At 42.6% G+C, this 17433-nt stretch overlaps 1 protein-coding gene and 2 long non-coding RNA genes across 3 annotated transcripts; 1 reads left to right on the top strand and 2 right to left on the bottom strand.

Annotated features, from left to right (window-relative positions):
- Positions 1–5163: 5163 nt before the first annotated feature.
- LOC147655697 (uncharacterized) lies at positions 5164–6596 on the bottom strand. Its single transcript, XR_015290189.1, has 2 exons — positions 6508–6596; positions 5164–5294 (listed from the first exon to the last, which is right to left on the bottom strand). It is a non-coding gene; the product is annotated as an uncharacterized LOC147655697 (long non-coding RNA).
- A 1407-nt stretch (positions 6597–8003) lies between these two features.
- Positions 8004–9213, bottom strand: PPP1R3G (protein phosphatase 1 regulatory subunit 3G). Its single transcript, XM_086900946.1, has one exon. It carries the CDS (start codon positions 8977–8979, stop codon positions 8137–8139), a length of 843 nt encoding a protein of 280 aa, XP_086757072.1. The 5' UTR covers positions 8980–9213; the 3' UTR covers positions 8004–8136.
- Positions 9214–9217: 4 nt separating this feature from the next.
- LOC111924021 (uncharacterized) lies at positions 9218–15508 on the top strand. Its single transcript, XR_002861409.2, has 2 exons — positions 9218–9769; positions 10615–15508. It is a non-coding gene; the product is annotated as an uncharacterized LOC111924021 (long non-coding RNA).
- The last annotated feature ends 1925 nt before the right edge of the window (positions 15509–17433 follow it).

Here is a 17433-nt window from a genome sequence, read left to right as displayed (position 1 = left end):
GGCATTTCAGGAAGTGATAAAAATTTCACTAGTTCATTCTTTGGTTTCCAAGAGTTAATAAACAGTCCTGTCCTACTTTTAACAATTAACTGATCAGAATAGCAGAATGTAAGACTTGAATTACTGGGGCTTGGGAGCTTTCAAATGTTTCTTCACCACCACGTCCTTTAATTTGTTGAGGTGCAGCTATTAGCAGAAAGCTCCATGTCACTTTATGAAAGATTTCCCTTTTTCACGAACATCGTGAATTTTGGCAGAAGAAAAAGAACCTTACTGGAACAGTAACTCAAGTGCTGTAAATCATGAAGTGGCAACAAGCTTTGCCTAGAAAAAGTGGAACACTAAGCATAGCATTTTATTGGTTATTTTTAAATCTGTAGAATGCTCAACACTTTTAAGACCACAGATTAATAAAAAAACAAGCAAAAATTTTGATCAGGTTCTGCTCAAGTCATTGCTGTGCTTGAATTTGTTTTCTAATAGAAATTTAAGCAGTGCAAAGCTGGCATACAGGGTTGTGGGGGGAAAGTTTCCTTTTATTTCAGTGAATTATTGTGGGTTTTTTTAAGCAGAGAGACAGAAGCTCAAAACTAGTTCTATGGCACTGTAGCCTTTGAAATCCACCCCTTATTTTTCTTGCTTCCCAAAATGCATCTTTATGTTCTTCTATGTTGTTCATGCTCTGTGAAAACTTTATTAAAGCAGAGTGTCTAATTAAAGTGTCTAATTTAGAATGAACTCCCATTCCTCACTGCCACTTAAAGTGCATTCCGTACTATTTTGTACCGTTAGATTGAGATGTATAGTAATGGATTTCATATGGACAGTACAGTGTACAGAATAAAGTAGTGTGTACCTGAGACTGTAAATGTAGCCCCTTCTCAATTTTAGATAAAAAGCAAATACAGTAATAATTCTCCCCTTATGAGGTGTATAAGTATTGCAGTGTAAATTGCTTTTAGTGAACATTTTATTCAAATGAAATTTAATTCTTCTAATAGGTAATATACATTAGATCTTGTATTTGAAATCTCCACATTCACAACTGGAGCACTTAAGTTCATGGTCAAAGTGCAGGGGAAGAAGGGTTTGATTGCTCTTTAAGCTTCCAGTAAGCTCAGAGAAATACAGTAACATCTTACACTCTTGGACAACACAGGCTTGTAAGGGCTGCCAGTTTTACACTATAAGAAACTTGGTCACTAAAACAGTACACGTAAAATCCTTGTCTAAAATAGCTTAATTACTGGAACAAGCACTGCATACCATTTCAAGATCTGAGAATGTATGCTAGGAAGCAAAATAAACATATCTATAAATAGCATAGCCCTAATTTATAAAGAGGGACAACTCCATCAGTAACATTTTTACTATTTAAATCTGTTTTCACCGTATTTATGAAAAAATAAGGGAACTCTTTCAATGCATAATCAGTTCTTCCAAAATACCTTTCCAGTGAAGTTCTTTAGTATTGTTTCCAAAAAGAATACAGCTGTAGATGGTACGTGCTGTCATACAGGCAGGCAGTCATGGGAACGTGAAATGTCTTATTAATTCCCTCCAAATTATAAAGGAAATTACTTCTCCATTAATGCCCAGAAACTCTGTTGTTAAGTTTTTGTGGTACATAGAACACTTCTGCAGTCCCAATTCTTGCCATCTGCTCCAACCTTCTTTCTCAAGGCTACCCCTCAGATTCTCTCTCCCTTACTTATTTCTGTCTTCAGGGGAACAGTAGTAACCTTCAGGTACAGAGAGAGGCCCAAGGAGGGGGGGGAGCAACGGGGTTCTGTAAGTTCTCTCTGTCCCCAATCCATCCTGCAGAGGGTAAGACAGCTGACCTTCTCAGTAAAGGACAAATCAGTTCTTACTTGAAATTACTGATCAGCTTATCATGCACTATTTATACTGTACTTATACAGTATTTATACATTACTTATTAGAAGCAAGGTAAGAACACCTCTGCTGCTACAGTCCAAAAGTCTGTGTTAACACTATCTAGGTTCTTAACAGGAGTGCAAAGCTAGCAAAGGTATTACCACTTACTCATCAAACACATTTTAGATGCTTGTTCCCTGCTTTGGACAGGCCTGCATGTTTCCTTTGCTTGTAACAAATAATCTAAGTGCATGGTCAGTTAGTGTTAATTATGTGCATATCAGTTGTAAGCGATTGACAGATACCTACAAATATATTTCTTCCTTGCATGATGTCCATTCGAAGGCATTTTGCTAAAACATGCCCAGTTCTGTACAAAAACATAGCTTGACAAATGCTTTATCATTGAAACTCTATAAACTATGAAGGAAAATACTTGCTAAGCACACCTGGCTTAGGAAGCGGAGGCCAGGTGTAGGCTGGGATGACTTTAGTGTTGTATTGGTGTCCACTTGCCCTGTCCTTACTCTTGGCTAGCGATGTGCTCATCACTGCCAATGGAGAGAGCAGCCCGGGGCTGGCACTGTGGTCCAGCCTCGGAGCTGCTGCGCTCTTACAGCTGCACCTTCTGTGCTTCACCAGTTCCGTTTACGTTGCAATACTCATTAAATCTCTCTTGGCACTCTGTCAGAAGCTTTGTTGGGTTTTGTCAAAGCAGTGTAAACAACAGGAATAGTTAAAACACAAAGGAAAGATCCCATGACTTATGTACAATGTCCCCTATTACAAAAAGTATTTATTTTTTCCTTAGAGCAGAGCTCAATAAATATCTTTACTAAAGCTGCAATGTCTTAGCAAAACAATTTTGCTTTTGTATTACATTAAAAATGTTTTTTTCCTGATCTTGACACTTTAGCAAACTACTGGCCTCAGCAGTATGAACCAAAATTTGAGTGTTTCCCTGTACTGAAATTCATCCTTACTTTCACAGGATAAACTTGGAAACAGCACTCTGAAAAGAAAAAAGGACCATTTGATTAATATTAGTAACTGTTCAAAAGACAGGCACTTCTGTTGTGTGTTACAACCTCTCAGGAATTTTTTCTGCAATTGAAAGCATGGCTTCAAAATGCCCAGGTATATCAGAGGTACAGATTTCCAGGAGAAGAGCAACCCAAGCGAGAAGCATGTGAACACTTAACATACAGGGCTGAAATAGGCTAAGAAGGAGTATAACTTTCTACTCACTTTTCTCAGAAGGTATTTCTATTAAAAAAAAAAAAAACAAAACCTTCCAAGTTTCCAGGCATTAAAAGCAAAACTATTACCTTCTAACAGCAGCAGACAGAATAACTTTATGGAGAAGCACCAGCCCCTCAACTTAACTTCCTGTAATGCAACATAAATGCACCTCTCCCAATACCCAGCACAGACCATACGTACGCGTAAACAGAGCCATGAAAGAGCTGTGCCCTGACTGTTTTCCTGAGTTTTCCATAATGATCTACAGTGAAATCCTGGCATTATTCAAGTCAGGACTATACTGTTCGCTTTGTTCCACCATTCTTAACACAGGCATAATTATTTCATACTCTTGGGAATATTTTGCTTGATGAACTTTATAAAAAAAAGAACTAAGCTGTGTAGCTCTTTAACTGAGCATTTACATGCCTACTTTTTCTTTTTTTACTAGTCTAGAATATAAGAATAGTGCATGAGACCTTAATGTGCAAGCAGGAAGAAAAACAAAGAGAGAAGCCAGTAATTCTTCCAAAACTGTGTATTTTCTGTAAATGGAAAAAATTTGGAACTCTCAAACCTGTTTCACAAACATATGCACCTTCAAAAAGATTCTACAGCTTACAGAAGTCATTAAATATGTTTTGTAAGAGATGCTTCTTTCTAAACTACTTACCTTTTTCACTGTTAAACCAGTATCTACTGAAGCTTTGCAAGAGGGGGAAATGATGGTAATTAGTGCGTTGAAGTAACTACTCTTCTGTGTTCAAGAAAAAGAACTGTGGAGACCTGTGAAGAATGTACAGGCTTTCTATTGAAAGAGTACACCCCATAAATATTTATAACAGTCTTTGGCAATATGCTAATCCAAGGCAAGTAATTTTCCCTCTCTCAGAAAGAATCATGAAAAAACAATTAAGGTGATTTAATTACTGCCATGCGCAGACAGCAGATTTTGAACTCTTGACAGATGAACATTGATCACAGTGCCATGTTATCCTAACCCCGTAACACAAGACTCTGAAAAGAATGGACAATTAAACCTAGATCATTTCCATTACCTTCCTGCAGTACTTTGGGCTCAATCCAAATCCCAGGGAAGCCAATGGGAGTAGAAGCCAGACTTTCCAAGTACTGACTGAAAGCTCCAATTTTAAATAAAACAGAAGTAGTTTTCATGCAAGCTTACAGATCTTCAGGACACTAAAATAAATTTAGCTTTGCAGCCCCTTTCTGAATCATTTAAATCTGAATTTAAAAATAAGTGTACATGGCAAAAAATTGCTTAAGAAATATTTAACTTTTCTGTCCTTCACAGTTACCCCTACAGAATTTCAACTATATTAAACTTTCTTCATTTATATACACCTATAAAACCATTTGGTGGCTATTCCTACCTTAAGTCCTTAATCCATGGTGGGGGAACAGAAATCTGCATTAAATAAAAATTTTTGGAGCTGGAGTTTTTCCAAAAGTGGAATAAATCTTAAATTTCTTATTTAGGTTAGGGGAGGGAGCATGTTTATGAGAATATCCTCCAAAAGTTATGCTTTGAATCCTTATAGAATACATTAATAGTAATGCAACCAAACAGAAAGAGTGCTTCACTTAACATTTTACTCTACTGGCCAGGATTTTAATGGAATTAAAACTTCATTTTGATTCTATTCCTTTGAGAATAATGTTGCAATTATGCCACATGTCTCAACCTATGACCAGGAGCCGGAGCACTGGGTTTTGCTGATGTGGGCTTGCAAGCCTTTGGTACACACATGGTCCAGTTGGATTTTTACAACTGCTGCCCAGTGTAATCTTTGATAAAGCCTTGCATTTCCATAGCCCTCAGTAACCTCAGCAGTGAAAATACAGACAACTGTGAGTAGCCTGTCTTTGAACTCTGCTTTGGAAATCTATGCTTCTGTAAAATCTTAAGAGTGCAGAAATGAACTGTCTATCAAAAAGTTTGTCTGACTCCCATCTAGAGGTTTTCTCCTTCCTTTCACAAAAAGTAATTCTTAATAACAAATAAAAGCACTTCACCAGGTATCAAAGCATAAAAATGTTGTGCTTTAATTAACACAATTGGCAGGATTTTTAATGGGCACTGAAGCACTCGGGGACTTTTCTGTCTAGCCTCAGCAAGTACTTCCTTGCATTTCGAATTTCAGGTCACACATCTGAAAAGCACACAGAAATGTTACATTTTCTGGGTGTCGATGTTTACAGCGGACCAGAGAACATCTGCAGGCCTCTATCACTACGCACAACCATCCAGGATTCTTCATGGTACCACTGCCCAGACACAGCCATCAGAATTTGGCTGCTCCTTTAAATTCTGTTTAGGAGAGATCCCTCCCCTCCTTTTTCTGGCAATGTTTCCTTCTTCTCTGAAGCAACTACTAAACAAAGTACAGAATTAGGAATGGGTTCCAGAAACCCCAAATATTACACTGTATTTAAATGAAGGATCAATCTTGACTGCACCACACATCAGCTTAAGAACGCACTATTTCACTGATGCAGCGATCTGAAGAAAGGCTAATTCATACCAGGTTATTCCATATAACATCCTGTAATTCTGTAATGCATGATAGACTTAAAACAAACTTGTGTAGGGAAGTAGCAGAGTTCGCTGTTTTCCCCTAAAACCTTTTTGGTGAGAGCTGACATGTAACTTGAAGGACAACAGTACGAATTTCCGTTTGCCTGCAGAGAGCTTTCCCTCTGTGCCTTGTCAGAGCAACTGAGACAGTCTAACAGCAGAATGGTTTCTGAAGGAATTAAACACCTCCTTCTCTCCGGCTGTATTCTGGCACTGTGGTGTACGTGCAGGATTTTTTGGGAGGAGGGAGGACAGGCTGTGTTTCAGCAGCAGTGCACATGACAGCAGAACTGCAGGACCCTTAGTCTGAGGCTCCCTCTGTTTCGCATCTTTCCCCCAACAGACTCCCTGCTTTTAGCTCTGGGTGTGTTCCAGCCATCTCAAAAGGCAGGTTACCTGCAGGCTTGAAGTTATTCTCAAATATAGGGAATTTTATAACAAAGCTATTTTTTTTAATATATTCTCGTAATAGCCTTTAAGATGTTTTACATCTCCAGAGGAAATGAGGACCTGAGAAATCTTGCAGTATGCTCTGTTTCAAAAAGGGAAAATGACATTCCATGGTCTTACTGAAGACCATACATCCATGTCAGGGCACCCTCTGCATTCTGGCAATGTCTCATCTATTCTTCCTCAATGAAAAATAACCCATATTTTGAGATACTGTATCAAAAGAAAACAAGAAGAGTCAAAGTTGCAGAAGAGCCGGAACAAAACTTGAGCAAAACCTGTCTACTTTCCAGCCATGCTAGCAAAGCTTCCTCACACCACAGCTCTGCTCAACACACCTGTCACAGGAGCTGTCAGGGACTTAGAGGGTGATTTGCCTCATGGCTCTGGCAGGACAACACGCATTTTCAGCTACAGCCCTAAACGCTGCTTACAGACGGGATCGTCCCAGGTCAGGACATGCACACGACAGGGTGGGGACACAACCAGGTTGCAAACCGGAGAAGCTTCCAGGTACGTTTTGCTAAAAAAAAAAAAAAAAGAAAGAAAAAAAAAAAAAAAAAGAAAAAAAAATAGAAAATATGTGTAATGGTCAGCTTTATGGCTTTTTTTTGAAACTTTTTTTTATTCTTACAAACCCATTTGCATTGGTAGTTTTTGCTTAATTTCAAGAGTTGGGACACCAGAAGTAGTCAACCTCTAGGCTTGCAGTGCAAGAGTGAAGACTATAAAATCAATTCAAGTGTCCAGTGCCAAAAATGTCCAGCTGTGTGCACAACAAAGTCCTTTCCCAGCAACATACAAATACAGAAAAAATATGTAGCAAAAAAGCTGAATAAATTATAAATACTTGAGAAATGTGGTGCAAAATGTAATGTAAGGAGAGCTGAACTAAGGCACTCGTTTCCATTTGTTACTGAGGACACCCTCTCTGTTTTACAGGGTCACTCCTCAGTGAGAAGGGTCATCCAAAGCAGACCCAAATCTGAAAATACAGAACCGTGTACGAGACGGACAACATCTTTCACTTCACAATGCACGACTCAAAGGTGTTACCAAAGTTCTCCTGATAAACACAGCATCAGCAAGTATTTTAACTCCTCCTTCGTCCCGGTTTTAGACTTGTCAGTTGTGTGAAAAGAAGTCACCAGTCTATTTTAAGCAAAAACATTTCTGCAGAAGTCCCTGTTGGCTGCTATTAGCCAGATGGGATCTACATGCGAGCTTGGGGAGCGGTATCAAAGTGTGTTGAGTGACAAAAACCAGGGCTTCCCATTCCAGCCTCAGATCCATCCCCAAAACAAAGCTGTTCAAGCTGCCTCAGCCATGGCAAAGGTGGGACGAGCAGCAAGCCCGTCACGGGTTTGACAGGTGCTCGCAAACAGTGAATCGTATTGTTACAGAGTCCATTGAGCTAAAAGAAAATAACAAAAAAAAGGACAAAGCACACCATTGCTGTCGCATTACTGTGTCTTTCAAATGGATCTGAGAACAGGACAACTGGGATCCCAAGTTAAATCTGTAGCGAACATGCCACCAAGTTTTCACACGAGTGCTCTTGACTAATCGGGTAAGTGGAGTCAAGCCCAAATCAAGACCTCAAAAATTCACTTCAAGAGGGGAAAAGCAAAGCCCACGCTACTCAGTCTCCTTGCTGTCTCTTTCTCTCTCTTAAAAAAAAAAAAAAAAAAAAAAAAAAAAAAGGAAAAAAAAAAGAAGAAAAGGACAAAAAGCCAAAAAGGAGAACAATTCCACAAGCCACAGCAATGCGAGCCTACGCACATCCATCTTTCGCTGGCAGAAACTGAAGCTCCTGCTTAAAAAACCACCAGACTTGGGGCAGTCTCCGGGACGGGGCCGCGGCGCGCTGGCTGTCTCCCTCCCGAGCCGGGCCTCACTCCGGGCGCGGGGTGCGGCCGCCTGCCCCAGCCCGGCCGGCTCCCCTGGGCTCCGCTCGCCCGGCGCCGTCAGTAGCGGGGGGCGGCGGGGGCCGGCGGGGCGGCGGCGGGGCCGCCCCCGGGGCAGCCGCAGCAGCGCAGGGTGTAATTGCGGCCGCCGTTGTTGTCCCAGAACTCGCCCTGCGGGCCGCGGTAGCGGATGGCGAAGTGCAGGGCCGAGCCCTCCCGCAGGCTCGGCGGGACGCACAGGGTGAAGCCGTAGCGCTCGGCCGGCGGCTCGGGGGGCAGGGGCGCGGCCGGGACGTCCACGAAGGAGAGCCACTCGTTGAAGGTGTAGCGCACCGTCACCTCCTTGGGGCCGGGGCCGCCCAGCACTTGCACCGTGCCCCGCACGTCGGTGGGCGCCGCGGGCCGCCCCAGGCGCTCCAGGCAGACGCGCTGCCGCCGCAGCCGCTCGGCGCCGGGCTCGCCGCCGTCGGGGAAGTCGGGCACCAGGAGCAGCGCGGGCGGCGGGGGCTCGGCGCCGGGCGGCGGCGGGTCCAGCTCCTCGCCGGGCGGGCTCTGCAGGTGCGACAGCGCGGCGGGCGGCACCTGCGGCTCCTCGGCGTCGCTGAAGTGCTTGACGCTGGCGAGGCTCAGCCCCAGCGAGTCGGCGAACTGCACCCGCTTCTTGCACTTGCCGCAGCAATCTTCGCCCGCCGCCGCCTCCCCCTCCTCTTCCTCCTCCTCCCCCTCCTCCTGCCGCTCGCCGGGGCCGGGGGACGGCGGCCGCCCGCAGCGCCGCAGCTCCAGCAGCACCAGCCGCTCCCCCGCCGCCTCCCGCTTGCCGTCGCGGGGCACCGTCGGGGCCGCGCCGCGGAGCCGCCGCTCCTCGGCCGCCAGCTCCTGCCGCGGGCGTGCGGGGCTCGCCATGGCGGGGCGCCCCGCTGGGCCCGTCCCGGCCGCCCCTGTGCCGGCAGGCGGACGGGCCGGCACCGCTTTATCCGGCGCCCCCGCCGCAGGCCCCGGGCTGGGGGCGCGCCCCCCCGCCGGCCCCGGAGCCTCCCCGCGGGGCTGGGGCTGGGGCGGCCGCGGGCGGGGGCGGGACCTCCCTGGACGGGCAACGCGGAAAGAGCCGCGACGGGCGGCCCCGCACGTCCTCCCGCCCGCCGGGGGCCGCCGTTACCAGGGCGCGGAGCAGCGAGCGGAGAGCAACGCTCCGGCTTTTACGGGCTTGCAGGAGAGACCGGCCCCGGCCAGAGGCGCCCCCCGCGGGGTCCCCCCGCCCCGCCCCGCCCCGCCCCGCACACCCTGGCCGGGGGGCTGCCGGAGCAGGCTTCCTTATTCCTGTAATTAATTTGTTGTTGTGGTTGTTGTTGTTGTTGTTGTTATCGTCACCGTCGCCGTTATTTAGGTTCCACTCGTCGGAGGTTCACCGAAGAAGGAGCCCGGAGGGTGAGGATTAAGCAGGAAGCCCCCAGCCCGGCATCACCGGGGAGTTCCGTCCATCCAGGGAACGGGAGGCGGTGGGAGTTGAGCGGCCCCTCGGGACCGGGGCTGAGCCGCCGCCCTCCCCACCGGCCTGGGCGTGAGAAGGGCTGGGTGCTGCCCGTGAGCCGCGCTCGCCTGCTGCTGGGGGTTTGTGGGACCCCCGGCTTTTGTGTGTAAATCAGTTCCCACCCATCCTAACTGCAGAGAAAATCTCGAGGACAAAACCCCAAAGGTAAAACAAACTTCAGAGGCATTAACTTTTTAAAGTACAGTATGTTTTGTAAGCAAATCTCTATTTTTCACCCACACCCGGTACTAACTGTACTGTTACTTGTGTAAAATCAAGTCCAAAGGCTCAGGAGGCACACACGTGTGCACAAACACCCTTTTAGAAGGTCAGGCTATCTCCAAAGTTTCCAACTAAAAACAAAATCAAGAAAGGAAAACAAAATACAGGCATTGCCCCTAAATATATAAAGAGAGGTAGTATCCCTCTCACTTTTATTTTGTAGGCATGATGCATAGTAAACAGCATCCTTGATAACAACATGTTTTTATAAGTAGAATGAGGTTTCCAAACTTGGAACCGAGAGGTTTCCAAACTTGGTTCTATACTTTGTGCGTGCCACACCAATTGTCTGGGGTGATTTGCACGGATGATTGCAAAAATACTACATTATCAAACTTCCCTCCATTCTTTTTCTCATGGAAGAGACACCAAAAAGCATATGCAGACATCCCAGTGCTTTTTGAAGCAACATGGATTTTGAGGCAATATGGATTTAGGAAGGAGGTTTGTTTGTTTTGCATAGGTTGTTTTATTTTTAGCATCAGTCTGCTTGCCAAAAAGCAGCTTCCCAGTGTGAGTGAATACACTGCAGTTCAACTGAGTGTGCAGTCTGTGTCTGGCAGAGGACTGAATGTCAGAGCAGCAGAAACATCACCAAACAGTTTCCTTAGCAGGCGCTGCTGTGAGGATGTTCTTGCTACACCTTGACGGAAGAGCTGCACCACGAGCAGTTCCTTAGGAGTGCCGGATAATCTGACTACTCGACATTTGTTTGTCGTTTGGTTTAGGGCACCGTAAGGAGAGGAACGAAGGACAAACATCCTGCCTGGCACCTGCTGTGCTGATGGAAAACATGAACACCAGTTTGCCATCAGCTGCTGATCACCAGCTCTGCTGGAGGCTGCCACCTTCGGCAGGCTGTTGGCTAAACCCTTCATGACAGCGTTCCTTTGCCCTGTCCGCTCCGAGGGAGCTGGTGTGCCACCATTTCAGCCCTTCGAACCAACCAGCCTCAGCTTCATGGTGCTAAACCACAGACCGTGGTCCTGAGTTACTCAGCTGAGCTCTGTGGTGCAGCACAGGAAGGAGGAACACAATTGTCCTCTTCCTGGACATGGCAGCACACGAGCTGGTGTCACCTGTTTGCATCATCACTCCCAACCTGCTGGTGTCTCCAGCAGAGCAGTGGACGGAAATTTCGGGTCTCTCCCAAACACTCTCCTGTTAAGTGACATTCACGGTGATGAAAACAGGTTGCAAGCACTTTTCTTACTTGTGCCTGGAGGTGAGACCTCCTCACTCAGCTGTCTGAGGCTTGTGGCACCTCTAATTACCAAGCTGGAAGGAAGAAAAATGAATAGATGATGCTTAGGATAAGAGTGCTTAGTACTTAAAATATGTTTACCTAAAATACAGCACTGCTGCTTTAATTTCCTAAAGTGCTATCTATTATGTGGTGAGGAAAGCAGAAATGAAGAAACCAGCCCTTACTTCCTCATGTGGAAGCTATCCCAGCTTGCCAGATCATTAACAAATGTTTTAAGCAGCGAAGGGAAAAAATTGTGCCATTTGCTCATAAGGCAAAACCATTTGGACTACTACAAATTTCAGAGTAATGTGAAAGGTTTAAGCAAAATAAGGGACAGCAAAAAGAGAAAACAACTGTAAATATTGATAAGAGTTAAGTAATATGGTAGCAATTAATACACATTTCTTATATGTTCCATAACTCTGCGAGACAGGCCTGCAAAAAGAACTACAATTCATAGAAAATAAGCTAAAGCAGTTAAGCCAACATGAATCCCTACTGCAGGAAAATAATTAAAATCAAGGAATTAACAGCACACAAACTCATATTTTAGCAGGAATCAATTGCTACCATTTCAAAAGGAGTAATTTAAAATCAGATAAACCTTTAGAACAGATGTTCAACTACACAGCAAACCCTGCCAAAGGACATGCGTTAAGGAGGCATTTAGTGTTCTCTTATGTGTTTTAAAATGGCTTCTCCTAAAAGAATGGTGCAACCAGGGTCTCAGGCTTCTAAGTACTATTTACCACATTTGCTCTTACAGAAAATGTTGTGATAAAAGCTGAGAGATTTCCTGGTAAAAGAGAGGTAGCATTATTAGCAGCCATGAGGCTTTTTGCATTCCCTAAGCTTGGACCAGATATGTTTAGGGTTATCAACTACACACAGCATCAACACAGCACTTAAATTTCCCTGCTTCTTGTTTCACAACAGCCCACTTTGACCTCATCCTGTAATCAGCACTCACACATTTTGTAGAAGCATTTCCATCTCAAGATGATTACTGAAAATGACATTAAAAAAAAGAATGTGAAATTCACTGGTAAGCAATCCATGGTATTGCTTTTCAATTCTGACTATGATTGCATGGGAATGTATTTCTCAGCAGTCATTAGATCAGGGATTTTGGGTTGGAGCTATATTTGATATGGAGTGTGGTAAGTTGGTGAAGCTGCTTTGATCGACAGTTGTCATCATTTGAGCAGAAAATTAATATGAACATATTTGTTTGCAGACACCCAGAGTCAAGTAACTGGAGGAATCTGTGGATTCAACTAACCTACACAATGTAAAACAGAAACCCATTCAAATACTGTTCATAATTTTTTCTAATGCACCTTTAATATTACCTTCAACTTTCAAACCTAAAGCTAGCAGATTTTCCAGTTAGTCCAAGGTAAAGTATTCAATTTTTTGGATGTACCTAGTTCAAATATGCCAGATCTCTCCAATTTCCTACTTATGTGTTAGATTTCCCATGACAATAGCTTGTCAGAAAATGTGAATGAGTCATAACTCCTAAGCCCTGTGAAACAATTGACAGGGATTTAGAAATAGGCAGGGATTATCACAGTTCACACACAAAATTAATACCACCTTTTTCAAATTCTAGCAGCATTCATTCAAGCAATATTCTTGCTTTGCTTTGAAAATTATGTAGCTCTTTATCCAGGTTTTAGCAGTCATGTTTTTTTGTACAAAAATTCCAGCAAGGATATTAATAGCCTCCTTAATTATTAAAAACAACAAGTAAGATGCTCCCTATGCCATAGGAAATTCTAGCTTCTCTAGATTTCAGTTTACTATGTTTATGAAGATGGTCAAACACTGAATGAAAAACTCAGTGGATCTATACAATATGAACAGAAATTATTCAGAAGTTAGATTATTAGACCTAATTTTCTTTTTTATGCAGGAAAACCAAGAAGCTGTACTTCAAAAAGGTATGCATTAGGCCCATAATGGGAGAAGTACTGAAATGGAAGCAAATAGATGGAAGTGATTACTTTAATTTCCAAATATTAAATACAAATATTTAAATGTAATTTCTGCAGGATGCCCAGCAAGCAAAACCCATTAGAACTTTGAGTCTCTCAGACAACACTTTTAGAGATCTCTGCTGTATAGTTTTTCTTGTGTCTCAGCAGACTTTCATCTGATGTTCCTAATGAGATTAAATGCATGAAAATACACTTATTCAGTTTTTCTGGACTACAGCAATGGCTGTGTTTCCTATAATGATGTTGAATGTCCTTTTCAGCTACTAATACCAAGTCTTTGACAGTAAGGCAAGGAATGTCCCTTCATCTGGGTGAAATGCTGACCTCACCCAGTGGTGGAGGTGGAGTTTTGTCATTGATTTCAGTAGGTCCAAGATTTCCCTGCATCTGGTATAAAATCACAGCCATTCTTCATGACAAGTAAATATATAGTAATGACACAAAAGATTCTAAATTCAGAATGAAATTGGAATTAACTGTGACAAAACCATGTTGCGCAAAATCTTTACATTCAGTAAGATTTCAGAAGCATTGCTTTGATCTTGTGGTTCATAAAGGCATCAAGAGAGGTTTAATACCTTTTGTATTTATAAGGTATTTATCTAAACTTTTTATGTTCATGTGGTACACTGAAAATCTTAGGCCATTTGTCAATCTTTTAATCAGTAAATTATATGGTCATAAAAACCCCCTCCCATGTACAAGTTGTCATCCTGCCTTCCTTATAGATTGTTGCTGCATTTCAACAATTTAACTCAAATAAACAGTCTCTGAAAAGGAAAAGTTCAGATTATCAGTGAGAAAAAATGGTTTCAGCTTCCAAAGGGTATTCAGAGCATAGGAGTTGAAAAGGGTTTTGTTTTATGGGTTTTGTTTTGTTTTAATGTGGATCTCCAGAAAGTTGCAGAACCGCATCTCTTTCAAAAGTTTCTGATGAACACTAGGATCCAGGTTCTCACATGTAAAACCTCTATGTTTATGTGGGGTTTTGTTTGGTTGTTTCAGGTTTTTGGTTTTTTTTTAATCTAGGAAAAGTATAATTTGATCAAATTCTTGCCCCACATTATGCTAGCATACTGCTTTGGACTTCAGTGAGGAAGAAGCTTTATCTTACCCAGATTAGGTTGATATAAAGGGCATTCTACCTCCAAAATTGTTGCTAAAGTATTGAAATAATTACCTTTTTTTTCTTGCCTTCTTTCTTAAATTGCTGGATTTTGCTCCTGCCCTGCCACCTAGCAGCCTGCCTTTGGAAAACATAACTCAATGTCTTCTTAAAATTCTGTAAGGAAGCTTATTCAAACAGAAGATGTTTACCTCTTGTCTAAGGACACTAAGAAATTCCATACCCTCCAAAATTAACCACTGGAAAGCATATAAAACATGACAAAACAGCACATCTCTAGATCACCTTTTAGAGTTGTTAGCACTTGAACATTACATGTCTGAGTCATTAGATTTTTCCCCCCTTCCTGTTTCCCCCCTCTACACCATTAGATTTTTTTCCTCGTTGGAAGTGCAACATGAAAATGGAAAACAACATGAACTTGTACCCACATTAAATCTGTCTTTCTGTGTTTGCCTTTGTTACAAGCAGCAAGGCATGTAGCTCACTCAAAATCAATAGTGGCATGAACTCATTTGGTCTCTCCCAGGACAACAGAATTTGCCAGCTGGTCAGAAGGACTTTCATGGCTGGCAAAACCTTGCTGGTCTTCAGAGCTGTGTTTGACATGGCACAATGGAACACTAAACTGACCTCATCAGCTCAGATACCTCCCTGTCCTTTGGGAAAACAGAGTTGGGCAATCTAGCCTGTTCTAATAACTCCAGGCAAATGCAGGCCAACCTTTTCAGTCCAGCAGTCACAGCTGGGTAACTTGTACGTCACTCCCATTTCTTGGGACCTAAAACAGGAGTAGGCTTCCAAGCAGTCTTGCTGTATAAATGCTACATGAAAATTTGTTGGCTTGAATGTGGGGGTTTTTTTCACACTGTCAGAAAAGGAATTAATTCAACCCTGTCTCTCTGCAATTTCCCAGACTGCCTCAGTTACAGTCATTTTTCAATAGCTCAGCTATGACACCAGATAGCAAAACAGGTACCTGATAGAGTACATCCTGTAAAGAGAGAGAATGTTTATCACAGTCATTTATATTGATTATCATGGCTTATGAACATCACAGCTTCATTTGATGTACATACAAACCAGCGACTAGGAATCTGTAACACAATACAGTACTGCTAAAAGCACACCGGGAGACTTCAGAGTTGAATTTCAGTGAATAAAATAGGTTATGTAGTGGGCTGGATACAGAGAGGTTTGCTTTTCTAAAGAATGTTAATGGTTTTTATGGTAGAAAAGAAAAAGGAGAAGAAATATTCACTGCTTTAATGTTAGTATGCCAGTCTAATATGTGAGCCTCTACTTGAAAACTCTCAAGTGCATGAACAAGAAACAGGACTGCATGATAGAGCCTAACCCTGTAAAAGCAAAAGACTGGCACAATAGCTGTCATTAACAGTACACAAACAAAAACTGCTGAAGTAGCCATCTATGAATGCAGGGATGCTTAGTCCTGCATCACCAGAAATAAAAATGGAGTTTTCTATTTCACTGACTATAAAAACAGTTGAAGTCCCACAGTCTCAGTGAGTTCAGTTCCACAGCTTCAGCATCTTCCGCAGGAAAGGCAGAAAGGAAGCTCCATCTGGTGGTGTGGCTGATTGTCCGTTGCTTTTCAGGTTCATCTGATTGCAAATACATTCCTGTCCAGCAGCAAAATGAAAAATCGGAATAAAAGTGTAAAAGATCACTTGTCCCACAAATGGAACCAGAGTTATCTAACTCTTTAAAATCAGAAAACATTCTAAAACCAGGACTTTCTGTTTGAAGCAAATGAGAGTTGAAGCTTTTCAATAAAAGGCACACATGATCCTGCCAGGGTAGTAATCTAACAAACATGAAAGAGTTGCATTAGCACACTTCAAGAGGTGACCTGCTGAAGCCTGGGGTGGGGAGAAGAAAAGGCAGGAATCACTGGTTAAAGGATGAAGGAGGAGGTGTGTGAACATGAAGTCAGGGTTGCTGCTGCACCTGTCATATAAAAGTTGTTGTTGTTGCTATTTATTATTATTATTGTTGTTGTTGTTGCTATTTTATTACAATTTGCAAAGAATTGCTGAACAAAGTGCAGTGATGCTGGTGGTCAGGTAAAATTATTTGACCTGACTTTCCAAGTAATTCTAGCGAGTATTTAATTCTAAGTATCTGTGTATGTGATTTCAGCAAAGCCACTGCTTTGCAGGATTGGGAAACATGTTCCCCCATGTTGATGGTATAAAATGTTACAAGCATTGTAAAGTATAAACCTAATTGGGTAGATGATCCTAGGTGTAGCCACTGAAGTTCTATGCTTACTGTCACACACAAATTCATGTCTGCTACTGCTCCTTCAAGAGCCCATGGCAACTTCTCTCAAGACATGCTCCTAATCCAAGTTTGTGTTAAGCAACAGCAATTTTAAACACAGATGCATATAAACCTTATCCTGAAAACTCAGGTAAATAAAATACACTTTGTTTACTCTTTTGTAGTGCCCACATTTCAATGGGAAATATGCTGCATTTCATCAAATCAATGTATCATTACTTTTTTTCCTAAATAATAGAACAGAGCCTAATGTTAATTACCTACCAAAAAATCCATGTTAAAAGAATGATGGGAGTTCAGATTCAAGCATCAATACACTAAAAATTGCCTGAAGTCACATTGCCTTTATTACCTTAATGCAGCCCTCTTTTTTTTTTTTTTTTATTTTTTTTTTTTTTTTTTATTTTTTTTTTGGGAGCCCATCATTAAGCTTACAGCCTTTAATTATGCATTTTTAGGCCATTTTTCTTTCAGGGCTGTCTTGTTAAGCACACAAGATAGACAGCTACTTAATGGTCTTGTCACTGCTTTCCTCCACATTGCTCGAAGTGTGGCTGCAGGCCTGACTTATTGAACAGTATTCCAGTCCTGCTCTGAAGATGTGATCAGATTTCCTCACAGGATCCTACATTGTGCTCAGCACCACAGTATCTTCAAGTGCTTCAGAAACAGTAGACTACTGTGAGATGAAATATTCCTGATTTTTAGCATTAGAGAGCTAAGCTACAGAGAGGTCAAGGTAAAAAGTGTGCCTTTATTCTAAGTGCTCATTTTGGAAGTGTGCAACTTGACTTTTGAAATTGCTTATGAGAATAGAAGATTTTTCATGGACTCAGCGTATCACTCCATTTGATTTCATCTA

The sequence above is a fragment of the Cyanistes caeruleus genome, chromosome 1, assembly GCF_971803275.1.
Source record: "Cyanistes caeruleus chromosome 1, bCyaCae1.hap1.1, whole genome shotgun sequence".
NCBI lineage: Eukaryota > Metazoa > Chordata > Aves > Passeriformes > Paridae > Cyanistes > Cyanistes caeruleus.
The sequence above is the reverse complement of the archived record's forward strand: the minus strand, read 5'-3'. Positions and strand labels throughout refer to the sequence as shown.

Coding starts and splice junctions, on each gene's coding strand:
- PPP1R3G (XM_086900946.1), bottom strand. CDS start 8,979: ATGGCGAGCCCCGCACGCCCGCGGCAGGAGCTGGCGGCCGAGGAGCGG.